We start from the raw sequence: 27636 nt of genomic DNA on the forward strand, positions 1-27636 counted from the left end.
AAAACCTACTTCTGCCCAATGGTTAAGACTGTGAACCTTGAAGTCAGATCACAGGTTCAAATGCTGACTCCAAAACTTAGTAGCTGTGGGATCTTGGACAAGTCACTTACAAGTCACTTATTCCCTCTATACTTCAGTTTTCTCATGGAGGTAATATGAGCAGTTTCCCTCATGAAAATTAAAATGAAGTGCTCACACACAGAAAGTTCTCTATAAATGCTTTTATCATTTAAGGTTTCAGAATCTGAAAGAAGAGACATTTGGAGATGTCATTTTTAAAAAAAAGACTTTTTGTCATAAGCATAAGAATATTTCTAGAACATCTTGAACCATAATCATAAACACTTGAGACTGATGACATTTTCATTTTTGGCAAATTCATTCTTCATGTCTCTTCCTTTTTTTACTTTTTTAATTACTTGTAAAAACCTTCAAGATATGAAACTATTTCTTTTGTGTCTAGTACACACTGTGGTAAACTTTACCATTCTGCATACTCAAATTGCAGAAACGAATTTTTAAAGTTATGTTTTCCAAGTCACAATATACAAATCTGAAACAGTGTTGCACAGTAACCAAATCACAATTCTGGAGGCTAGCTAGTGCATAAATATTTAGAAAGAGAAGAGAAGGCCACCACAATGTGGCAGGAGGGGAGGCAGTGTGCGTGTGGGAAGAGTGTCACTCCTATAGTTCTAGAAAGCATATCCTTGGCACTCAAGGTGCTCAAGAAATGATTTATGAGTGAGTGAGTGAACGGATGAATGAATGGGAGAAACTTAACAAATGTTTCAAGTGAACTAAAACCAGAAAGCATTTGTGACACTATGGGAGATACCCTTATAAACCTAGGAAGTCATTATTAATAAGACTGACCAAGGTTCTAAGCCATAGCCCAGGGACTAAAAGAAACAGATATTCTAAGATTTCCCCTCTCCTAATTAATTTCAATGGTCTCTCTATAAGTAAGTTTAAAAAATTATACCTAGGTGAATTCCTACAGAGCAAAAGCTTCCTTTATAAGTATAAAGTACTTTCAGGAATGAGCTACAATCAGCAAATTCCTTTCGTACACATATACATATAAAAAAGGGGTCTCTAACTGCAAAACAAAATTAATGTTCTGCAATGTGTTAAAACACCCATTGCTGTTAAAGGATTTTTTTTTCTTCATGTCACATTCAGGGCAGGAGAGCAATTGTTGGTGCATACTTATCACTCAATTAGTTCAAGGACAGCTGAACTAAACTCTTGCATAGTTTTGCACCAAGCCTTATTTCTAAACATTAGCTTGCCATTTGATATCAACATAGCCGTGAAGATGAATTCAGAAGTCATCTTGCAAAAACATTTTAGGCAAAAAGCTGTGAGCATAGAGCAATAAATCTGCTACCCACACCAAATCAGTGGTATAATTTTACACTCTACATCTCTAGAAAAAAAGAAAAAAATTAAGATATCATAAAAGTAATATATGATGGCTTCCACACAATAGATCTATTTTCAGACATTATTACTCGTTAGTATAAATTTTCATAATCTTTTTAAAAAGCTAATTTCCTTAGAAATATATTTTCAAAGGAACGATGTCAAATGTCAAATTTAACTATAAAATGTTAGATAAACGAATAAATATTAAAACAAACACTTCCTTTCTGGTCAACTCTTGTTTAAAAATTATTTTTGACAGTGTTGTTAATAAAGAATATTAATTAGACCAACTTGATTTTCCTTTAAACTATCACTTGTGTGATTCAGGTTATAGCATGCATTACTAAAACAGCAAAATCCAAAGGTTACTACTCAAATATACTGCTACTGGTTTACTTCAAAATCTGTTAAAAATAGATTCTAAGTAGGAATGTCAAAATCTAAAGTTATGAGACAATAATTATTATAACCATTTCCACAATTAGTATTGGGCTGGGTTTCCAAATTAAATGGTAGCAATATTTAGTATATGATAAATTAATACATGATTAGAATAAAGATATACCATTAATAATATAATTTTCATAAAGAAGTTACTACTACATGTTTACCATATATTTTGGAGGAGATTTCTAATAGTTTAAGGTATACTTCATTTTTAAACTACTTATAAACTAGATTAAATATCTCTTTATACTCATGTTATAAATATCTCTTTGCAATGAGGTTCCTTTTATTTATATAAATATTCTCCAGATAGGTAAAGTTAACATAGAATAATTAATGAGCAAGGAGAAGTTAGTTTAAAAACTTCACAACTCTACTGAGGAATTTCATGAAAATATCTAATTTTTTAAAGCATCCCTGCAATTACAGAATGCTTCATTCCTATTAAACCAAATATAAGTATAGGGAAAATATATACAAAGTTTATTTAAAAGGAAAGACAAATGTACTATACTTACAGGTCTTTACATCTTGAAAATGAACAATGGAAAACATAAGTTTTAAAGTGGTAATGCAAATTAGAGGAACACTTTCCCCACCAGTTTTGAGACTGTGAAAATCTTTTAAAAATTAGAAAGAGTATCATGTTTTATAGTTTTACATATTATATATTCTAGTTTGTATTATACTATAGCCGATTTCCCCCCTTATACACCAATGAATTAATCTAAAACATTAAGTAGGATAAATAGTTCCACATGATTCCTAATTGTTAAGTGAGTACAAATTTGTACTTTCTTGTTGTAAAGTTGTTGTTTCACAGATTATTCCTGGCACTTCTAGGATATGATGCATTAATCTGCTTCACCCACCCATATCCTTCATAATTTTCTGGATAATAATAATAATAGTGGAGAACATATACAGAGTCCTTATGTGCTTACACCTAATAAAAGGCAATCTAGCAGAGTGGTGAAGAGCCTAAATACGGCCTCTGCACTTACTGGTGACATGACCCTGGGCAAGTTACTGAACTTCTCCTTCTCTCAGTTTCTTTATCTACAGAATGGAATAACACTTGCCTCATGAAGATTAAATGACAATTATAACTGTTAGTCAGGGCCTGGCACATAGTGCTACATAAGGGTTAGCTGCTATTACCACTAGTACTGTGTGTCACACACTGAGCCAAATACTTTACATGCACTATTTCATTTAATCCTTACTTAGCTCCATTTTACAGATGAGGATATTGAGGTTTACAGTGGTTCAGCAACTTGCCTTTAATAAAAAAGCTAAGAAGTGAAAGGGCCAATAGCCAAACCCAGGCCTGCCTCCTTAACAACCCCAATCCCGATATCCTCGCCAAGTCTCCTCAAACTAGGCTCCGGGGATACACGCATGGGGAATTCACAAGTTTTCACTTTGATGATTTTTATTTTAAATTATTCTAGAGATAAATTTCAAACGAAAGACTTTCACAAAGTAGATTTTAATTTCTTAAATCATCAAACTGGGATATGCAAACTCCTGGTGTTCCAGGAAAATTCCTCGAGGTCTAGAAAAAATTTTTTTCCTAACGAAGTAGTCAACTTCAAAAAACTTCAAATGTGAACACTCAGCTTTCATTCTTCAAGAATGAGGGTAACTATTTTTCAAAGTCCTTAGGCCTATTTCATTATAAATACCAAGTTTTGGACCTTTTGGTTAGTCTAATTACTTGATAAAGAAAAACTATTTTTTAAAAAAACTATGGTACCCTTTGTAAAGCTTGGCTCGTCTTTAAAAAGAAAACACACATTAAAAGAAGAAACAAATATTAAAAAGGTATCTGTTCCTACAGGAAACAGTACTAGTGCTCACAGTGAGCACCGGTCTCTCATCTTTAACCGTATTATGCAAGTACAACAGCCCACAGGATATTTCTACTTGAACGACTCAAAAAACAAGCCCCACATAAACTCATTTTCTCTATACCACCTTTCCCCAAACAAGATCCCTTTCAACATCTCTAATTCCTGTCCATGGTATCACTACTCTCTCAGTCATCCAGGCTCATGACCACAGAATAATCTTTGACGCTTACTTCTCCTTTATTCTCTGTCTCCAAACAGTCACCAAGCACTATTTTTCTTTCTCAAATGGATTCTCAATCCCAGACCCTACTCTGTCCCCACAGTTATCAACCTCCTTCAGGTTTTCACCACTCCATGTCTGCTTCTAGTGCCTATTACCCCACTCGTTCTATCCAATCCTGGCACTCCATCACCTGTCCTACCACCTGTTTATCCTTCTTAAAAGATCAATTTGATCATGCTAGTCCTCTACTTTAAAACCTCCATGGATTCCCATTGCTCAACTCACAGAATCAAGTCCAAATTTGGAATCAGGGCTTTTGATCACGTGAGACTGATCCAGGTCATAGTGAATTTTCCCCTTTAATAAAAGTACGGCACGTATCACATATCTTTTATGTTTCTTACCCATTTCCCGTGACTATGTTTAGTGGAGTGGAGGCTTCTGCAGGAATGAGATTTCTTTTGTATCCTTCTCAGTACTGAGTATTAAGTTAGGTACGGAGGAGGTAACCAATTACAGAGGTAGATGATGAGTTAATCAGTGCATGTATCTTGGGTACCTGATACGTGACCATGTGTTCAACAAATATGTACTGAGTAATGAATCTGTGCCAAGGATACTAATGTGACTTCCATCTACTAAGCGATCTCCATATGCCAGGCAACAACACTAAATATACATATTATTATCTCATGTAAGGCTTAAAGCCACCTTGAGGCAAGTATTATCATCTTCATTTGTAATACGAAGCAACTGAGTATCAATAAAGTCACACAGCAGGTATAAGAGAGAAAAATGAGATTCAAACTCAGAACCGACTGAAAAGCCTGTGTCCTTTACCAGTGTATTCAAGTCCTCCTATAGAAACATTACCTCAAGGAGCTGTAATCTGTCTGACACAGTGGACATACAGAATTATAATACACTGTAATAAATGCTACGAAGGATGCATAAGATCTTATTTGAGCAGAGAACGATGGGCCAAACTCTAGGGTAAAGAAGCCCGGGGGTCAGAGACGATATCCAGAGGTGACACTTTTAAAAATGAATAGCAGTTAATAGAGAGAAAGAAACATCCTTTCCAAAGAGGGGAATAATATGTGCAAAGGCATAAGGCACAAAATTTCATGATGAACAGCAATTAGTGTTTCAGCAAGTTCCAGTTTTCCAGAAAGTCAAGTGTGATAAGAGGGAGAGGTAGGAAATGAAGCTAGAAAAAGCAGGCATAGTCAGATCATGAACATTCAGCCAAGGAGTTTAGATTTTATCCAATAATTAAGGGACAGCCATTGAGTAATTTTAAGCAAGCGAGTGCATTACTGCAGTTGTGTTTTAGAAATACCGCTCTGGCACTGAAAAACGGACTGGAAGAGCTATAGCCTACAAGCAGGACACCCGTTAGAAGGCTACTGGAACAGTTCAGACAAGAGACGTAGAGCAATGGTGATGGAGAGAAAAAAACTGATTCAAAAGATATGTAGGAGGCAGAACTACAGGACTTGGTAACCAATTAGATTGAGGTTTGAGGTTTGGTAAGAAGACGAAGGAAAGGAAGCAATCTAGCTAAACTCAAAGTTTCTAGCTTGAGCTCTGGGTGGATGAAAGGACCATCAACTAAAATGGGGAAGAGGGCAGAAACAAGGTGCAAGTAAGGAAAGCTGATGAGTACAGACAGTGTTGGTACTTCTGAAAAATTGAAAAATAGAAAAACTTATCTAATAAACGAACAGCTAAGTCTAGAACTCAGGAGAGAGAATCTAAGGTGAAAAGATAAGACTGGGTGGTATCAGCCAGGAGAGTGGACGAAACTGCCTGGGGAAACGGCACAAAAGGATAGAGCCAAAGACGAGAGCTCGGGACACCAACATTTAGAACACAGGCAGACAGGAGTAAATGAACACTAGGAGAGAGTGGTGATACAGAAGTTTGGAAAGGAGAGAATTTCATGAAGAAGGGAGCTGTCAACGTATTGAATGTATCAAGGAGGTGAAGGTAAGAACTTTAAAGCCTCTCTTGGATTTGGCAATGGAGAAACTGGTGACTTGACGCAGAGGTTACACAGGAATGGATGGTAAAGAAGCTAAACCAGACGGGTTGAGTGAATGGCAGAGGAGGAAAGAGATAATTAATCTTGGCTGACAAGAGAGTAACAGCTACGGAAGAACAGAGGGTTGAAGAACAACAGTTTGGGGATGACAGAGATTTTAGAATTTTTATAGGATGAGAAAGGGACCAGTGGAGAGCGAGGCTTTTAAATTATGCCTCCTCTGTACTTAAAAACTTAGTATATGGAACGTTACCCATGGTATAACATTAAGTGAAAAAACAAGTTGCAGAATATGTACAGTATGATGTCACTTAAAATAAAACTTGACTCCTTTCTGTGGCCCTCAAGGCCTTTAGGTCCTTGATAACCTGGCCCCTGCCTAGTTCCGACTTCATCAAAGGCCCTTCTCCCCCTCATCACTAAGCCACAGTCACATCGGGATTCTATTCTGATGCTTCAACAGGCCAAGCTTGCTCTTGCCTCGGGGATTTTTCTTTCTTTCTTTTTTTTTTTTTGTGAGGAGGACTAGCCCTGAGCTAACATCCGACGCCAATCCTCTCCTGTTGTCGTGAGGAAGACTGGCCCTGGGCTAACATCCGTCCCCACCTTCCTCCACCTTATATGTGACGCCGCCACAGCATGGCCTAACAAGCGGTGCGACGGTGCGTGCCCTGGATCCGAACCTGCGAACCCTGGGCCCCCAAACCGGAGCGTGAGCACTTAACCGCTGAGCCACCAGGCCGGCCCCTGCCTGGGGGATTTTGCACTTGCTGTTACTTCTGCCTAGAATGCTCAACTCCCCGACTGTCAATGGCTAGTTCCTTTCAGATCTCAATTCAAAATCACCTCTTTAGAGAGGCCTGCCCACCTTTATGTAATATTGCATACCTCTCTACCCCAGCCCCCCAAAGTTACTACCATTACCTTGTATTAGCAACTATCACTATCTGAAATTCTTATTTGTTTACTTGTCCATCTTCCCCTTACCATGTAAGCTCCATGAGAAGAGCGATCTCATCTGCCTTGTTCACCACATATCCCTGCTGCTTAAAATAGTGCTTGGCACACAGTAGGCACTCTACTGTTGAATGAAAATGTGTACACACACACACGTATATATGAATGTAGCATTTAGAAAAACACTGAAAAACATTAAGACAGTTCTAAAAGGAGTTACTATTTGAACTTATTTACACCAGGGGTGAGTGAGACTAGGAGGAGAGGTTGACAATACCCATTCATTTTTTGCTTCATAGATTTCTATTCAAATACTCTACAAAAATCATGTCTTTTGTAATTGAAAAACAGTTTTTAATAAAGATCATATGAACCTAAGACAGTCAATCCATTCTGCCTATTTTCTTTTGGTGGGTTGTCATCATCTAATCTGATTGCAGGCTGATGCTTGAGCTGTTGTGGTAGGGCAGTTCAAAGTTAGGATCTTAAACCTTACAGCTGGAAAGAACTTAGAGATTATCTAACCAATTCCCTAGTCTCACAGATGAGAAACCAGAGACTCATAGCAACCTAACTAATAAAACTAGGATACTGATGAAAAATTTTCAAAGATAAATGATTAAGAACTATTTAAAAGGTTAATCTACTATATCTTATACATAATTTAAATAATAACTAATAAAAGCTTACTAAAGTTTACTCTTATATAAAACCTATAATCTTCTGGTGAAATTATTACTCAAAGTAAAACTATTTCCTTAAGCACACTGACCAATGAACCCTATGGTTACGCATCAGTTAATAATTATAATATGACAAAGGATCCGGAATACAGAAACACAGGGAGTGAAAATGATTCACCATTAGGTGTGCAGACTAAGTGAACCAGCAGGCACTTGTTTCCACAAAGCTATACAATAGATCAAGTCTATAATATATTTAAGGACTCATGACACTTTGATTCAAGTTTCTATATCCATCTCTACAATGTGCATTTAATGGAATTTAATTAAAAATGTTGAGTAGGTAAGAAATACATTACTAAATCATTTACAGAAACAACTATTTCTCTTCACATATATACTGTAGTTTACCAGGAATACAACAAATTTTATCTAAACTTTTGAATACCACTTTATGTTTAACAAACTATCTCATCTGATCCTCACAATAACCCCATAGACAGCAGAAATTATTATTCCCATCTAATATAAGAGAAACAGGCTCAGAGGTTAAGGAACTTGACTAAGGTCATTTTCACAAGTCCTAGACCCAGATCCTCTACCTCTAAGCCTCTGTTCTCTCCATCACCCTGGCTATCTCACATTTACCATTTATTAAAATGCAAAACACTATAATTTCCTTCCTTCCACATTGGTGGAGGTGAGGGGGGTACCAAAATCCTAGCGGTCCTGTCCTTTTCTATTCCATTTGAAATATTAGTACCGAAGAAAGCATTAGTCACTCATCTTAACAGTGAGATATGACAGTCACCTTAATTGAGAATTGTGCTCATCAATCATTCTGCATAAAATCCTATCAAATATTCAATTATTTTCTTAATCCTAATAAAATAAAAGTACTCTCTTATTTAGAAAGCTCTCTACAAACAACACCTAAAGCAATGTTAAGAACATGGGCTCTGTAGTTAAAAAAAAAATCAAAACCAAATTTTGGCCTATCACTCACTAGCTGTTCAACTGTGGGTATATTTCTCAACTTCCTTGAGTCTCACTGTCCTCATCTATGAAATGAGGATAACACTATCCGCCTCTGTGAAAGGGCCAGGTCAGAGAGCTGGTGTGTTAGAGAAACAGAGATGCAGATAAGTACTGCTGATAGGTAACATCATTTAATGTATGTAAAGTTTACCAGTTTAACTTCTGGTGTGACCTCATTCCTTTTTTCTCCCAAATATTTGGAGCAGGACACAACATATCACTCTTGCTCCCAGGGTACCAATTAAAGTGAGTGCTGGATTTCAGTCCTCTTTAACCCCTCTAATTAAGCAATACAGTAATAATCTATTATTTGACTATCTTAGAATTGGTTATATCCAAATCAAAGCTTACACTATTTTGACTCCTACTCTTTAGCTAAGTCTGCTAACTGCATCATTAGCTATTTTGAAATAAAATTAATAACAGTAAGCCAATTTTACAAATACAAATGACACAGTGAATTCACGTTGGGTGAAAAAGGTAGGAAGTTTCAGGGCAAGTGGGGAGAGGGACATATTGAGAAGTTATGTGTTCAGCAGTCCATCACCCACTAAATTTACTTTCTCTCTTTAATCTTGACAGGCATCACTCTGATCAATATCAGCATCATTTTACAGATGAGGAAAGGGAAGCTCAAACTCTCGCTCACCACCCCCACCCCCCCCCACCCCCCCCCCCGCTCATGGTGCTCTAACCACTCTAACCCACAGCAAGACTCCTGCTCAACTGAAGGCCTTTCTTCTTATAATCTCTGCCCAGAATGCTCTCCTGTCTCGCTACAAGGCTGTCTCCTTCTGCTGCAGTTCTCATCTCAAACAGTACCTACTCTTAGCATCTCTAAAGCAGTATACACCAATCACTCCATCCTTGCTTCCTTCACAGAACACAAAATGATCTGTATTCATCTTCCTCTTGTGCTGAAGGACAGAGAGACTCTGAGCCATCACTGCTGTATGCTCAGCATAAATGCTGCTGCCTTAATGAATGAATGAACACACCTGCCTAGAGCCCTCTAGCAAGTCAATGGCAGGGCCTGGAAACCAATTCAGATAAATCTGACTGCAAACTGCTGCACTGCCCAACCACTACTTGTTTCACTGGTGGGAGGTGAGGTGCTTTGGGCTGGGAAATCAATTTAGAGGTGTGCCTTCCTTTCTATATTCATTCACTTTAAAGAAATTACAGAACTACCTACATGTACACTTAACACTACAAAATATTTAACCAAAATTTCAAGAGATCTTACATTTCCTTTTAGTGTCACAAGTCAATTTGAAAAAACACTGCATTTATGTTGCCCCTTAACAATCAAAGTATTTCGAAACTGTTAATTGGCATCTGCACATCTAGTTATTTAAGGCTAAAAGAAACTTTAAGTCACACACATAAATGCATTTTACTAACAGGCTTGTAATACTTTGTTCCTTTACAAGATGTTTTCAATTTCCCAATACATCATACAGAAAAACTTTAAAAACCAGCCATGGGATCGTCCTTCTGACAATGGTAATAATGTTCTTTCTTAAGGAAAGATGACCCAAATACACTCCATCTGTTGCGTTTCACTATTCTCACAGGTCCCTGCAGACAGAAGTCACCGCATGTAAAATGCCAAGTGCGCTTAGAGAGGACCCCTCGCACCCCGCCCTTTGTTACCTTACCCGGGGGTTAATACTTACTGCTGAGTCCTCCATCCTCGGATGCTCCTGTCCCTCTCATTCCTAGGTAAGTCAGTCCCAGTATTAGAAAGAACAAGCAGGCAGCAGTCAAGAGAAACATCGACAAGTAGTGGGCACTGAAACCCCCCGTCGGGGACACCTCCTCGCGTTTAAATTGCTGGAGAAGTTCCTCCTCGGGTTCGGACAGCTTCGGTTTGCTGTAGGTGTTTTTCAGGTAGGTGTGATTCGAGCCCGTGTGATTGGAGTGATTGATCCTGAGTGAACTCGGGGCGGCCGCCGCCGCACTGGGAGGGAGGCTGTTGGAAAAAATCCTGGGGGAGTCCACGCCGAAGGCCCCCCCGCCGATATGATTATTGGTTTTGAGCAGGGAGCCCGTGGAGGAATCCAAGGTGGAGTCCACGTCCGCCAGCGGCGGGGGCAGGAGAGGGGCCAGCTTCTTGGCGTTGACACGGAATCGAGGAACGGGGCTGGCGTCCAGCGGATCACACCCTCCTCCCTGCTCCGCCGCCGCCTCCTCGAGGCTCCGGCCCCTGTCTAGACCGCCGGCGGCCGCCGCCCTGTCATTCATCGCGATTCCTCCCCCTCCCGGAGCGGAGGGCTCCGCGCGGCCGCCGGCGGCTCTGGCCGGCGGCGGGGACAGAGGCTTGCCGTGGCTCCGTCGGGGCCGGGGCCGGGACAGGGAGTCGTCCTTCAGCACCTGCCTGGCCGCGGCCACGTCGTCGTCGTCCTCCTCCTCCGAGTCCGAGTAGTTCTCCCGGCAGCTGTAGGGGAGAAGCCGGCTGCCGTTCACGGCGCGGCTCGCCCACGGCGGCTGCTCGGCCTCGGCGTCCCGGTCCCCGCCGTCCTCGCCCTCCCCGCCCTCGCCCTCCGCGGCCCCGTCCCGCCCCGCCGGGGTCTCGGGCGCCGCCGGCCTCCGCGCCCCCCACCACGAGTGGGGCTTCCTGCGCTCAGCCGGGCTGCTGCTGGTCCCCTCGCTGGCGGCCAGCGGCGCCGCCGGCGGCCGGAGCGCGCGCGGCTGGAGCGCAGCCCGGTCTCGCCTGCCGCCGCCGCCGCCGGCCTGGTCCCGGGGACTGGCCTCGGCGTCCGACTCGTCCGAGCTGAAGCCCAGCAGCACTTTGCTGCCGGCCGTGGGGGCGGCCGCGGCGGCCCCGGGCCCTCCCCCTCCCAGGGGGCTCTCGGGGCCCGAGGCCGCGGCCCGGCCCAGGCCGCCCGCAGTCCGCAGGTAGGAGAGGTCGCCCGCCCCCGGCCGGCCCCCCAGCCCCGCCGCCCCCGCCGGTCCCGCGGCGGCGCCCGTGGCGGCGGCCGTGTTATTGTTATTGCTGTTCCGCGTCTTGCTGCCGCGGCCCCCGGGCCGGTGCTGCTGCTGCTCCTCCTCGCGAAGCTTCTTCAGCTTCTTGAGGTAGACCGGGCGCGTGCTCTCCGTCACGGGGCCCGGAGACAGGCCGTAACGGCGGAGCTGCGAGAAAAGCTCCTCATCCGAGAGCTGCTGAGGCGCCGAAGCCGCTGCCGCCGCCATTTTCTCTCCAGGGTGTTTTACAAGCTCCGCGCTCCCGGAAGTGACGCGCCGCCCTAGACCCTGAACTAGACCGGCTGCGTCGCCCTCCCGGCGCCCGGCGCCTCGGCCAATGGGAGGGCGGGAGGAGCTCACCTGAGCGGGAAGCGCCACCTGAGCGGCGCGCGGCGCCCGCGGCCGGGCGGCGGTCTGCGCGCTCACCTGGGGCCGGCGCGTGCCCCCTCCGTGCTGTCGCCGTCTGCTGCGGTCTCTGCGCTGCCCTGTCCTGCCCTGCGCCTTCCCCCCGAGCTGCCTCTCGCTAAACCACACCTTGACCTCTTCTTCCCGGCCTCCTGCCACCGGGCACTGAAAGGAAATCTGCCTTGAAGTTCACGGCATTCGCTTTCTTTCCATCCAGATTCCCGCTGCCGAGGGAGCCCGGAGAGACTCAAAGAAACCCTGAGGGCCAGACTAGATTGGCAATCCCTGGCTGACTCCTGGTTCTCTCTTTTCACGTTGTCTTTCCGCTTGACTTACAAACAAAAAAAAGTGAGTTTCTCTCGCTGCTCTTTTTGAGAAGCCTCTCCACTTCCATTCCAAGAGAAAGAGACGGAGTAGATACACCAGTCCCAACACAGTTTTCTTCAAGAGGAATGGCTAGTCATTCTTTAGTTGGTTGTAAGGTATGATCATTTTTTCCCTTTTTTAAATCTGATGACCTCGATAGGTTGTCATTCTTGTAATTGAAAGAGCCTTCTCATTTGCTTCGTTCTATGAAAAAAAGACAAGCCATGCTACTTATTTCCTTCTTAGCACCTTTCCAACCTACAGTTATTTATTTAATTATTAATTGTTAATGACTTTTTATGTATTTTTTAAATGATAATATTTACTTAATTATTTATTGTCTTATTCCTTTGAACTGTCCGCTCCCTGAGCAGAGGAGCCTTGCTTCTGTTATTCCCTACTTCACTCCCACATTGCAATGAATTGCAGAGCTAGGATGGTATGAGTTGAATATTTTGACATGGGAATAGTGCAGAGGAGGAGGAGAAGCCTTCACACAAAGTCAAAAAACCGGAGACATTTGAGACCTGGATAGCCAACCCCCTCCTTTACAGAATAGGAAATGAATCCCAGAGAGGTGAAACTTGCCCAATTTGGTAAAGGTGGCTTCCCTTTTCCTCAACCCCTGGCAGAGCTGACACTTCTTCAGTACTTAAACCGTAGCAGCTACACGGTGGCACCTAGCATGATATCTGGCACATTATAATAATTTTTTGTCGAATGAATTGTTTTACCCTATTGCATTTTACACATCTGAACCAAAACAAATGTTAATCAGAAGCATAGATACCAGCTTTTCAACATCCTGAGTCCAACAGCACAGTAATACTCAGTAACTTGAATTTTCGACTTCTCGTAGCAAAAGCTTGCCATCTCAAAAAAACTTTTATGTGGAGGGTCACTTCCTTGTCCTTATCAGGAGACTTTAAAATCTACAGATGTTCCTGAATCTATGACTGTTAAGCACTTAAGACTGTTTGGCACAGTCCATTTTAGCCACTATGATGATAATGACACAGAATTTATTACCATAATTTTCTGGGTGGGAAATCAAATGATTACAAACTTACTGGACCTGTGTCTTAGTATAGCAGGGTGGTTAAGCTGTGAGCTTTGGAGTTAAACAAAACTGGATGTGGACCCAGCCCTGTCTCTTACATTTACTCTTAGTTCAATATTTGTTCCACACCCTACTGGTTCTTCAGGTAGGAATCATAGAAGTCTATTGGTTCAGCCTCTGATTTTCATGAACCTTTAAATATCTTCCTATAAGGATTGTCAGACCATTTGTCTTTCTGCCTGTGACTTTGGGCAAGGTGTTTACTCTTTCTGAGCCTTAGTTTCTGTATAAACAAAAGAGGGATGATAAACCTTCCTCAGCAGGCTATTTTAAGGGTTAAATGAGAATATGTCTGCATAATGCTTAGCACCATGCCTAACACACAATGTGCACTCACTAAATGTGGGCCAGTAGTGTAAAGCCGAGCATTGTGTGTGCTTGGTAGCGTGGCTCCTGAGAACTCCATGTAAGAGCAGTTCAAGAAAATACCCCTGTACAGAAAGATATGGAAGTGGTAAAACTTTGCCCAAGGCATTCAATAATCACATTTAATAGTTAATGAAGATGAAGGGCTTGGCCACCTTAGTCCTTGGTCATTTCAGCTCTTGGGGGCAGCAAGGTTTGGAATGACCTAGGAACTAAAGTTCTTGAGTCTCCAAGTCATATGACTTAGGGCAAATCTTAGGCTCTCAAAACCTTAACTTATTCTTTTCTAAAATGTTGATAATATTGTCTACCCTCCTTGGCACACAATTAATATCCAATAAGTATTTGTTGAGAATGATAAATGAATTTGGTATGTGAAAATGCTGTTCACATCTGTTGTTTACATGTTAGGTATTATAGCCAGATATTAATAACAATGAAAACTACAATTGATATAAAATTTACACTTTACAAAGAGCTTTTATATAAATGGCCTCCTGTTGTCTATAAGAAACTCTTCCTCCTTGAAGATATTGAGGGTGTGATTTATTGCATGGAACTGTGTGGGGTTGTAATGACCCTTGTTTGGGTGTTTGAGCAGACCCAGCACTTCCTCAGGAGAACCTTCACTGTCTCAGCTCTGTCACTGCTCACTCCCAGCATTCTCCTCATTACCAATGGATCTTATTCCTGCTTCCAGATTGGCTAACTTGAAAGCATGAGGCTCTAGATTGGCAAACTGCACCCAAATGCTTGAGAGGGAATGCAATCCCAAACTGACTCCTGCTCTAGAGCTTCCAAACATTTGACTAAGGGAAACATTTACTATGGATTTTAGAAGGATAGGCGGTTCATCTCTTCCTCTAGATGTTTTTAATTTCATCTCTGCCTTAAGCCTGCTCATCAGAGACCAGTGTACCTTGGGCCACATTCCTAACCCTGTACTTCCCCCAGTTCCCAGTAAAATACCTTTCACCATATTACCCTTCATAGTGATGACACCAGCTCGTATTGAAGGACCTTCTAAAGAATGATATGAAACCCAACATTATGTTCAAATAAAAATTTTGCTGAGGGTTCTTTCCCTTAAAAAATGTCCTTTCTGGTCTCACTATTAGAAATAGTTGCACTTTTCCAGACAACTCATTTGTTTTGGTTTTGCTTTGGTTTTGCTTTGTTTTATTTTTTATTGAGATGAAATTCACATAACATAAAATTAACCATTTAAAAGTGTACAATTAGTAGCATTTAGTATATTTACAATATTGTGCAACCATCACCTCTATCTAGTTCTAAAACATTTTCATCACTCCAAAAGGAGACTCTGTACCCATTAAGCAGACATTCCCTATTTCTCCCTCTCTCCAGCCCCTGGAAACCACTAATCTACTTTCTGTCTCCATGGATTTAACTATTCTGGATATTTCATATAAACGGAATCATACGGTATGTGACCTTTTGTGTCTGACTCCTTTCACTTAGCATAATGTTTCTGAGGTTCATCCATAATGTAGAATGTATTAGTATTTCATTTCTTTTTATGGCTGAATAACGCTTCATTGCATAGTTATACCACATTTTGTTTATCTCTTCATCTGTTGATAGATATTTTGGGTGTTTCTACCTTTTGGTTGTTGTGACTAATGCTGCTGTGAACATTGGTGTACAAGTATCTGTTTGAATACTTGTTTTCAATTATTTGGGGTATGTACCTATGAATTTCAGATTATATGGTAATTCTGTGTTTAACTTTTTGAGGAGTCACCAAACTACTAATTTGTTTTTAACCTTATGGATGGCACTGTTGGTTTGGTGACTTGCCATGTTTCCCTCTTTGAGGAGACAGCTAGGAAGTTCAGACTCAAATTTGTGGCCTAGCCATAGCAAGTGTTTAGCTCCATAGCATATATTTTATAAATTAATCTCATTGCTGACTCCATCTAAATTTTCTAACTTTATATTCATGTGCCTCATTTTTTAAAATGATTTTAATTTTATTTTATCTTCCTAATATGATATACGTCTTTTTAGCTGCCTTTTAATTATTTTGGGAATACCATATAATTCTTCTGACAATCCAAGGGGTGGGTTTTATTAGTTTTTGTGTTTTACAGATAAAGAAACCAAGGTTAGAAAAGCTACTTGATTCAAGTCTCAAAAAGAGTCAGATGGAACACCGAAACCCATGACCTCAGAGTCCAAATTCCATGTTCTTTCCACTACAGCATACTACCTCTTCAATACTTTTCTTAAATCATGCAGTAATATGTATAAAATTAAACTTTTTATTTACACATAAACTTTTTATAGACACATAAAAGTTCCCTCTTTTCTCACCCACCCTAAAGAGGAAGGAGTCTGTGATGGGGTGAGGGAGAGGACAAAAGTTTTTACAGTTATCCTGTTTCTTAGTTTTGTTGCTGCATGCAGCAACTGGAAAGAAAACTCAGAAATATAAAACTGATTACATCACAACTTTTTAGCAGATCAAAGAAATAACACAATATTATAACGATGTTATCGCTAAACTTCTCTTAAAGTGCCTCAAGGATGTGTTCACTAGTTTTGACCTACAAAGTTCCTGATATTTATTTTTCTTTTTAATTGCTCAACTTTTATTCAACACTAACACTACTTCTAAGAAAGAAGCCAGAATAAACAGGCTGAAAATGCAACATGGTCTTGAGAAATGTTGGACAAAATTCTTATCCTATGTTACTATGAGGATTAGCCAAGAATGTTTCGTAGCAAGAGCATCTGTTTTGTTTTTTTGTGTATAACTCAAACAGATGAGGAATGATCACACGATTCAAGTAAACAACATACATACGATTAATAATTATATTCTACCCTAACTATGCAAGAAGATTAATTGCTAAATCATGTACTAGAAGTTATGGAGAGCATTTCACATTAATACATAATGGACAAGGGTCTCAAGGTTAGGATATTTGAGTTCTATTCCTAGTTCTGCAATTAATTAATTGTAGTAATATTTTACATTTTTATATTGCCTCAATAATATAATTTGCCTAGTCTACAAAATCTTCTCATTATCTCCTTAGATCTTTACACTAATCCTAACAGGCAGGCATTATTGTCCTGGTTCTATAGATGAGAAAACTTAAGGCTCGAGAAGTTTCGATCATTTCTCCTTTATGAGAGCTAGTAAGGGCCGAGATCCAAAGATCACTCCTAGGTTGTCTGACCCTAAGTTCACTATTCTTTCTAGCCCATCATGATGCCTCACATGAGTAGATTGTACTGCACAGAATGAGTCATTTAACCTTTTTTCTTTAGTTTCTTCATCTCTAAAATGAGGAAGTAAGAATACTTGACCACTAATATCCCTTACGTATCCAAAACTTTCTGAAAGCACTTTCTTACAGTACTTATTATTGTACATTTTATTCTGGTTATTTATATGCTTGCCTTATTTCTCCCTCTATGTTCTTTGAGATAGCAGTCTGTGTCTGATTGAAATTTGCATCCCTTCCAGCTCCTAGCTTATTGTTGAGTGTGTTGAATGAATAGTAAAGTGACACCACGTGTCGCAAAATAGCGTTAGGAAGACTCTGAGGTGACACACAAAGAACTACATTAGGGATAGGACTCCCACAGCATTATCTATAAATAGAAGAGAAATGGGAGTCTACAAATTCATCATGAAGCTTAAGGAATATTCCTGCAAAGAGGCTCAAGGCCTCAAGGCCCAGGCTGCTCTGGAGATTTGATTTCCTTAAGCAGCAAAAGTCATTTTAATACCAATGTTCTCTTGTCCCACATCATATGAGCAGTGGTGTAGACACAGAGATCTGAACACTTCAGTTTATGATGACCCATTCTTTTCAATGCAATCCTTTCTTTAAATGTCATTTTATCTGTTATAAGAGAACTGCGTATGAAACAGGTGTAGAGAATCACCAGGTTTGTGTTTTACAAAACTTTCAGATTTTGGTTTCTGTATCCTTTGATGTTCCTTACCTGTTCTTCCCAGAAGCTTACGCATGGACAGAGGGGACAGAGAGGAGAGGGCTGCTGTGAGTTTTGGTTGATGGTATGGAAAGCTTCCTCTCCCACAACTCGTGATTGAGACTTGCTGCTGACCTCTGCTGCTTGCCTCAACAGAGAACATTTTCAGCCCATCCACTTGAGAGGAATGCTTCTGAATGGAGTGTGTTCTTTTATTGTTCCTTTGGCCCCTGAAGAACAGGTCTTCGAGGAGCAGCAGTGCTCACTGGGTTCCCCTCCCTGCTCCAGGGCCTGAAACCTCTCCAGACAAAGCTGGGGCGACCTTAGGCTCGCCTCATTTGTTCCTCTTTTCTGAGGGATCACTGCCCTTCATGCCTGATGTCCAATGTCTTAGACTGTTGTTTCAGTTGATTTTCAGTTGTTTCAGGCTAAAGCATACATTTAGACCCTGTTATTCCATTTTGACGAGAAGAAGAAATGCCAGTACAGGCAGGTTTAATATACTAATCTCTCTACATTTTTTACATGTTTGAAATTTTCCAAAATAAAAAGTTTTTTTTTTAAAAAAAGTGAAGGCTTGATGCTTGGTAGTACAGCAGGTTTTTGAAGGAAAACAGTGTTGTGTAATTGGAATTTTATTTAGTTGTATTATCTGTAAGATATAAAGATTCTCTCCTCTGACTCCCCTAAGAATTTTTCAGTAAAGTCTACATAACTAATTTTTTTGTTTCATCATACATAAAGTTAGAGAAATATCATGAACATCTTTGCCCATACTACCCCCTCAGATATCCACTATTTTGTTGTCTGAATTTTGTATTTACCATTCTCATGCATCATCTCATTCGTCTCTCTCTATATATATATATATCACACGATATATATAAAACATGTTTAAGTTATTTTAAAATTTTATATAAGTGTGTGTATATATATTTTTTTCTGCAACCTATATTTTTTCTTTTTCTTTTCTTTTTTTTTTTTTTTGGTGAGGAAGATTGGCCCTGAGCTAACATCTATTGCCAATCTTCCTTGTTTTGCTTGAGGAAGATTGTTGCTGAGCTAACATCTGTGCCATTCTTCCTCTGTATTATATGTGGGATGCTGCCACAGTGTGGCTTGATGACTGGTATGTGGGTCTGTGCATGGGATCTGAACCTGTGATCCCCGGGCCTCTGAAGCGGAGCGGACGAACTTAACCACTATGCCACCAGACTGGCCCCTGCAATTTACATTTTTGCTCAACATTTTATTTGTCAGATTCAGACATAAGTAACTCTAGTTCAATCATTTTCACTGTATCAAATCAATGAATGGTGCGTTTACTTTTTAGCTGCTCATGTTTATTTTGTCAAGTCTCTGATTAAGACTACAGGGTTTGTTCATTCATTTGTTCAACAAATATTTACTGAGTGCTTATTGTGGGCCAAACATTGTTCTAGGTGATGGGGATACTACAATAAACAAAATAGACATCATAGACCTTGCCTTTTAGCTTAAGAAGACAGACATTAAACAAAGAACATGTTGTCCATCAATTAGTGATAGGTGCTAAGAAGAAAAACAAGCAAGGTAAAATGGGAGGGAGAGTAAATGTGACAAGTGGATGATGCTGTTTTATATGGGTGGTTAGGAAGACCTTTCTGATAAAGTGACATGTAAGCAGGCGTCTGAAGGGAATGGCAGGCGCAAAAACCCAGAGTGGAAGTGTGCAAGGTGGGATCATGCCTGGAACAGGAAGGAGGCCAGTATAGCTGGTGTAGAGAGGGGGACGGGGCGTGAGCCATGGGGGATGCGGTCAGATCAGTGGTGGAGGAGGAGTGCAGATCCTGTAGGGCCTTTGGGGCCATGGTAAGGACTCTGGATTTCACCTTGAGTGAGATGAGGAGCCACTGTAGGGTTTTGAGGAGTGGAGCAACGTGATCTAATTTACTTTTAACACTGTTGTGTTGAGAGTAGACTTTAGGAGGGGGAAGGGGGAAAGGAAAGAGACAGGTTAGGAGGCTACTGCGAAAATCCGGGTGAAAAATATTATGGTTTGGAACAGAGCGGTAGTGGGAGGAAGTGAGACGCATTTGGATTCAGAATATATTTTAAATGTAGAGCTAAGCAGGATGTGCTTACAAATTGGATGTTGGATGTGAGAGAAGGGCATCAAGAATGACTCCAAGGTTTCAGGGCTCCTATCCAGAAGAAAGGAGTTGCTGTTTACTGAGATGTAGCAGTTCGGGGATACAGTAAGTTTTGGGGGGAGTCAAGAGATTCATTTGGACGTTATATTCGGGACTTCCAGGTAAAGGAGTCTGGTAAGCAGAGGTATGCATGAGTCTTTAGTTCAAGGGGGAAGCTCGGGGATGAAGTTGTAAATGTGAGTGTCAGCAGCAGATGCATGAAATTTAATGCCATGGAAATTAGCAGGATGGAAAAGAGAAAAGATATGAGAACTGAGCCCTGAAGCACCCCACATTTAGGGGAAGAGAAGATAACAAAGAACCTTAGAGAAGACTGAAAACAAACTGGCGGTGAGATAGAGGAAACTGAGAGTGATGTCTTGGAGGCTGCTGAGCCAAATTTCAGAAGATTTTCCTCATGTTTTCTCCCGTGGATAATGGGCTCTTCCCACGAAGGCCTAAGGTTGATGATTCCCCAAAGTTAAGGAATTCACATATATGCTTGTAAAGTAAAAAGTAATTTTTTAAAGCTGCATTACAAGTAGTGGGATTATGAATAATATGATATTAATTTTATTTTAATTGTTTTTAATGTTTAATCATGTTTTCAACAAAAATAAGTTTCATAAAAAGTATTTGAAGCAATGTCCCAACTTGTCATTCTCTTCTATGCTCATATTAACTCAGGTTCTCTTCTTAGCATTTTGATATTGTTACATAAAAGTCCAAGTGGTGCATTTTTTCTAAAGGAAAGAAAATAACTGATTGCTAATGTCTGCATCTTTTCAAATTCATATAAAAAGATTTAACTGTTTTTACTTAAACAAGATGCATTATTGCTATTAAAGTCTTTAGTACCAACGGGTTTTGGGTGGGGTCTGAACTACAAAATTCGTATTCAGTAAATGGAAAATTCTTTCTAGTTTAGCTCAAGTGGTTCTTTAAATACTTAACTAAGCCTTGTTGGTTTCAATTTGGTGTTTTAGGACTCCTTTAAAAGCCTTTAGCTCTTATAGGCACTGCACCTCTGCTCCTATTGGAAATGAATCATTACAAAAGCCACCAGACATGTACCTTGATGAAGACAAATGAGCAACTGAGATTTGTGTTATTCTTGAGTGTGGGCCAGCATGACAGACTTCTAAAAATGCAAAAAGCTGAGAGGGATCTTAGAAAGTATGTAGGCAAATCCTATTGTTTTTTAGGTTAAGAAAATAAGGCCTATCCAGTGATATTATTTGTCCAAAGTGTCTCAACTAGTTAGTGAGAAAATTAAGGTTACAACCCAGCTACCCTAACTTCCAGATCAGTTCTCTATGCTATGGAGCTATATTTTAAAGGAAAAAATTAGCAGGATAAGAGAAGCTTGTCTGATTGTAGCTTGATTTGGAGTCTCTGGCCTTTTTTCCTGTTTTATATCAATACTCCTTTGGCACTTCCATGATCTCACTGAACTTTAAAATAGCCCTGTCGAATAGCAGCAGATGTAAGTTGTCATCATTCTCATTTTATGTAGGTGGTGAAGTGGAGGCATAGAGTTTCATTTACTTCTCCAAGATCATAAAGCTAGTAAATGGGACAGCGCCCAGGTCTTCCGAATTCTACTAAACTTTTTTTCTACAATTAGTCAGATCAGAAGAAATATTTAAATGATCTAGCAAAATAATCTCAGCAGAAAAACAAATCGCTTTTGTATTGTGCACCAGTTGGAAGACAAAGGAGGACAAGCTGCTGATGGGAAATGTAATGGCTGAAAAAATAGTAACAACTCACAGTGTTGCCATAGTAGCAAAACTGAGCAATTACAGGCATTGATGCAAGTTTCTTTGAACAAAAAGAATCAGATTCTATGAAAGAAGATAATTTTGGGTCAGTCCTTACATAGTTTCAAAATACCAACTGCACAAGTGCAAGGATGAGTAGATTTGAATTAACATCAGTTTCTGGGTGAAGACATGGGAATTTTCGTTCACTGCAAACAGAATGGGATCCAATGTTGTGACAAGGCTGCCAAAAGAGTGAATGCAGTCCTAAGCCACCGTGATGGAAGGATGTGTGGAGTAAACTTTGCTGGTTATACCAAAGTTGGATCGCTAGTTCACATCTTGGTGCCACATTTGGAGAAGGACACTAAAAACCTAAAGTTCACATAAGAGGAGGATGACCGGAATGGACGTCTGGAAGCCATTTCCTCAGAGGAACTTTTGAGGAACTAGGATATTAATTTGAAAGTAAGGAGAATTAAAGAGTTCTTTAAATTTATTCATTCACTCAACAAATATTTATTGACTGCTTACACTATTTCAGAATAGGTAGGGCCCTTTGGGTGACTGCAAAGACTTTGGCCAGTGCCTAAGTGAGTTGGGGAGCCATGTGGAGGATTTTAGGTAGAGGAGGGACTGTGTCTCACATGGGTTTGAGGCATCACTCTGGGACTTATGTTGAGAATAGGCTGTTGGGGGTGGGGCAAGGGCGGCAGCATGGAGACAAATCAGGTTATTGCAATAATCCAGGCAAGAGCGGATATTGCTTAGACCAGGGCAGTATCAGCAGAAGAAGGAGATGAATAAATTTGGGATATATTTTGAATTTGGGATATATTTCGTATAAGTGAAAACATTTTTTAAAAAATAGGTTAAACTGAATTTAAATCTCTGTGTCTCCAGAGGATAGCACCAGGACTCATGGGTGGTGTTGGGGGGCAGATGGGAACAGGAGGAGGGAATTTGCCAGTTGGTAGATCTTTCCAATGGCAAAGAGAGGAGGTGGGTGGGGGTGGGCAGAGCTGAAACATGCCTCTCTCCCTCCAAGGTCATAGCATTTTGACTCAGTGTCACAGGGGGAGAAAAAGTTCACAACTGTCAGAAATATTATAGAATTTCAAAAAGTTCATGAAACTAGCAATATACATTGTAAAGCATAAAACTGCTATTATATTTGTTCTACCTCAGTGTAAAGACAACACATTTTTTATGACATATAGAAGGAGAAAAAAGAAAGACTATGACCTATCACTTTCTTGAGGAGTCATTTAGAATTATTACTTGCGAATTATTTGTACGACCACCACCACCTCACATTCCCCTTCATCCTGTAATCATTTTTTTGCACTCTACAATTGTGAAACATAAGAGAAGGAGTAACTAATAGGAACATGAACAGCAAGGCTAAAAATGGACAAATATTTCTACCTCAAATGGTCTGATGGGAAAATAATTGAAATTGGACATGAAAATCCTACCTATGCCGTTTGGAGAAGAAGAATTGGAATGTGGGCTGAAAGCAAGTCTAACATAAAAGCAAAGGAGAGTTCTAGCTATTAAAATTATGACAATAATGGGCTGATTTTTTGACACCTTATGAATATTCTTAGTAATTGATAGAAGTAATTTGGTATTATATTATAATCATGAGTTTATGATTTAATCAGTAATTGTAAGTTAGGCTCGTCACTGTTGTTATACATTTGTATAGAATCAGAATTATATTGTTGATATAAAAGATAGTTTATTGATTATTTATCAAGTGTCTTCTATGTGTCATGCAATGTGTCAAGGAAGTCAATCCTGAACAAGATAAACACTGTCCCCTGTCCTCAAGTAATGTATTGTCTGGCTCAGTGGTTCTCAAATATTAATGTATTAGAAAATCACCTAGAAAATCATTAAAATGCAAATGGCCAGCTCCTTCCACTCCTGCCCCTGCAGAAATGCTGATTCAGTAGATCTAGAGTGATTTCCCAGAACCTATCTCCATTTTAAACATGCTTCCCAGGAGATTCTAATGCAGGTGGTCCATGGAAAAACTTTAAGAAATCCTGGAATGTGACAGAGGAGAGAAGAGACAGTGGGTCTCTATCAGCCTCTCAGGGACAACTGGTGACTAGAATCAGGATGACTGTTTAAAAACAAGCAGGTAACCTTCGGTGAGAAAGATGATTCTTAGTAGGAAATCTTGGATGATTCTTAGAAGAAGATAACTGCCAAGTCCCAGGCTACGGTTTTTCAGAATGTCTGGCCTCGTGGGGATCGTTCACCATCAAGAGCATACTGGACCAATCGGTCAGTTTGCCACATACTCCCGACTACACTGCCTACCTTGACCTGTCATACCCACTGCCTCCAGAGGGACATACAATCAGCCTGCCCCTACCTCTTCCCTAGCTGATTTGACTAAGAGTGAATCCCCAACCAAAGTCAGCCAATCTACTGGCAGGTCAGAGAGCAAATTTTTCTCTCTTGATAATCTGAACTAAGAGACAAAGTTTTAGTCACTTGATTGTGGGTTAAACTAAAAAGTCATGAGCAGTTGATATGAGATGGTTAAACAGAACCCAGCAAGAATAGAGACCAGAATATATGTATAGAAAATAGCAATGAAATCACAAGAGAGACACAAATATGAAGGAGAACACTTGACCCTGAGAGATCGAAAGAATAACCACAGTTCCTGACTTCCCACTTCCCAGCTCCATTTCCCTCCGACCCAGTGCTAACTCCTACCTTAGTGCCTTGAGGCTTCTTTGTGTTCTTTCAATACAACTCTGGTTTTCTGAGTCAGCTGGAGTGGGTTCTGTCCACTGCAGCCAAATTGTCCCTAACTAAGATAAGCAGAGACTAGACGCTTCAGGGAAAAAGAAAAGCTACATACTCATTCATATTTGGACTGTTCATTAGAGATTTGAACTACAAGCAACATAAACAAACTCTTAAGAGAATTAAGCCATTGAAAGCCTATTGGGGGCACTTAGAATTGAGATTAGAGGACCAGATTCTGAAAGGAACAATAACCAAGGTAACACAAATTCTTTTGGACGCAGAAAGTACAGCCATTGCCTCATAACTGCAATGTGTAGTTGGCACACTACTCTGTGCAGAATGACCTCGAATTGCTCCTTTTATTCATGCCACATTTTCTCAAGATTGAAAAACTAAAGAGAAAGTGTATGACTGGCCAAAGCTGGGACACATACCTATGCCTGGTTTTATGAGAACAAGGAAAGCAAGGATTTGCTTTTGTTCCCAGAATGGGAGACAAGCACACAGGTCTTCTCCTCTGAAAACCATACACCATGGAAGAGATGTAATTTCCTAAAAGGAAATTGAGGCCTTTTGTGAGTGGGAATGAATACCAGAGATACTTTGAAACAGAGATAAGTAGCAAGAGACCACATGCTTACCCTCAGACAGAAAAAATTACAGAGAGATGATTTGGTATTCCACCTAAAAAATAATGTTCTGATGATTAGAGAAACAGAATAGCCAGGTTTGTGAAATAATGAGCTCCCTGTCACTGGAAATGTTCAAGCAAGAGTTGGATAACCATTAGTCAGTAACATTGAGGCGATTTCTAACTTGGATGACAAATGGGCTCGATGACTTGTCTGACTACTTACAATTCTTAATAGTATGTGAAAAAAAACGCATTTAACTGCCTTGGGGTAATGAGTACCATATATCTACTAAACACTTTATGAAGTAGCTTTGCCTTTTACTTGCCTTGAAGTTTTTCTTTTAAGGTTTAAACTGCTCTGCTTGTTTCCCTGTCCTTGCATCTCTCTGATTGTGGTTTCTAAGATCGCTTCACCTTGATCTAGTGGTACAATCTTGTCCTGCACTTTGGGATCAAACTTCCTAGGCACAGGGGACAAAAGGAGACACAAGAACCCCAGGATGGAGGTTTACCAACTCAACACACAGGCTGCATTGCAGCACGGCCTGTCCTGAAGTTGGTGTTCCAGTTTCCTGATTCCCTGATAGCCAAGGTAGTGCGTTGTTTCCTTGTGATAGAGACCGTGTCTGTCACATCTGTCTCCCCAAGGACGTAATTTCTTGTCCCCGAGCTGCCTGTTTATCTCCACTTCTGCTTATTACTGGTTGCTTAAGCCTTTATTGAATGTCTGTCTGCCACGTATATTAGGCAGGGTTCAATGCTGGAAAGAGATGGCATTTAAAGTATTTTAAGCAGAAAGGGACTTAATACAGAGAATTAGAGCATTACGAAATCACTGGAAGGGCTGGAAGACTGGGTTATAAGCTGAGATCCAGGAATGAGTCCCTCAACACCATGAAACTGACCTCCCAGGGGACTTACCTCCTCTGCCACAAGCAGGAAGGTAGGGAATCAGGAGTCTGCCACTAGAACTATTAAAGTTAAAAACTATCAAAAGCCGTCTATAGATTCAATGCAATCCCTATCAAGATCTCAATGGCATTTTTTACAGAAGTAGAAAAAACACTCCTAAAATTTATATGGAACCACAAAAGACTTTGAATAGCCAAAAAAAAAAAAAAAAAAAAATCCTGAGAAAGAAGAACAAAGCAGGAGGCATCACACTTCCTGGTGTGAAGCTATACTATAAAGCTATAGTCATCAAAACAGTAGGGTACTGGCATAAAAACAGACAAATAGAACAATGGAACAGAATTGAGGGCCCAGAAATAAACCCAAGCATATAGTCTCAACTAATATTTGACAAGGGAGCCAAGAATACTCAATGGAGAAAAGGCAATCTCTTCAAGAAATGATACTGGGATAATTGGATATTCACACATAAAAGAATGAAACTGGACCCATATCTTACACCATTCACAAAAATTAACTCAAAATGAATTAAAGACTTAAATGTGAGACTTAAAACCATAAAACTCCTAGAAGAAAACACAGTAACAAAGATTTTTGACATGAATCTAGGTAATAATTTTTTTGGATGTGACACCTAAAGCACAAGCAACAAAATAAAAAATAAACAAGTGGGACCACATCAAACTAAAAATCTTCTGCACAGCAAAAGAAACCATCAATAAAGTGATGGGAACTACTGAACGGGAAAAAATATTTGCAAACCATGTATCTGATAAGGGGTTAAAATCCAAAATATATAAAAATAACTCATACAACTCAATAGCAAAAAAATAATAATAATAACCCAGTTAAAAAATGGGCAAAGGACCTGAATAGACATTTCTCCAAAGAAGATATAGGAAAGGCCAACAGGCATGTTCAGCCAGTGTGAAAAGATGCTCAACATCACTAGTCATTATGGAAATGCAAATTAAAACCACAGTGAGATATCACCTCATGCCTGTTAGAGTGGCCATCATCAAAAAGACAAGTGATAATAAATGCTGATGTGGAGGTGGAGAAAAGGGAACCCTTGTGCACTGTTGGTGGGATTGTAATTTGGTACAGCCACTGTGGAAAACAGTATGGAGGATCCTCAAAAAATTAAAAATAGAACTACTATATGATCCAGCAATTCCACTTCTGAGAATATATCCAAAGGAAATGAAAATACTAACTTGAAAAGACATCTGCACCCCATGTCCATAGCGTCATTATTTACAATAGCCAAGACATGGAAACAACCTAAATGTCCATCGATGGATGAATGGGTAAAGAAGTTGCAGTATATACACGCAATGGAATATTATTCAGCCATAAAAAACAAAGAAATCCTACCATTTGTGATGACATGGATGGATCTTGAAGGCATTGTGCTCAGTGAAATAACTGCGACAGAGAAAGACAAATACTGTATGATCTCACTTGTATGTGGAATCTTAAAACAAACAAACAAACAAAAAC

The 27636-nt window shown here is 40.2% G+C and overlaps 1 protein-coding gene and 1 long non-coding RNA gene across 2 annotated transcripts in view; one reads left to right on the plus strand and one right to left on the minus strand.

The window, feature by feature from the left end:
- The window catches only part of LEMD3 (LEM domain containing 3), a 66418-nt gene extending 54523 nt beyond the window's left edge, over positions 1–11895 (minus strand). Inside the window, exon 1 of the mRNA XM_058557708.1 lies at positions 10362–11895. Within this exon, the coding sequence (XP_058413691.1) occupies positions 10362–11877 (1516 nt within the window). The 5' untranslated portion in view covers positions 11878–11895. The remainder of the gene's footprint in view (positions 1–10361) is intronic.
- A 348-nt stretch (positions 11896–12243) lies between these two features.
- Positions 12244–18416, plus strand: LOC131415618 (uncharacterized). Its single transcript, XR_009222498.1, has 3 exons — positions 12244–12536; positions 15275–15352; positions 17904–18416. It is a non-coding gene; the product is annotated as an uncharacterized LOC131415618 (long non-coding RNA).
- Positions 18417–27636: the final 9220 nt, after the last annotated feature.

The sequence above is a fragment of the Diceros bicornis genome, chromosome 17, assembly GCF_020826845.1.
Source record: "Diceros bicornis minor isolate mBicDic1 chromosome 17, mDicBic1.mat.cur, whole genome shotgun sequence".
Classification (NCBI taxonomy): domain Eukaryota; kingdom Metazoa; phylum Chordata; class Mammalia; order Perissodactyla; family Rhinocerotidae; genus Diceros; species Diceros bicornis.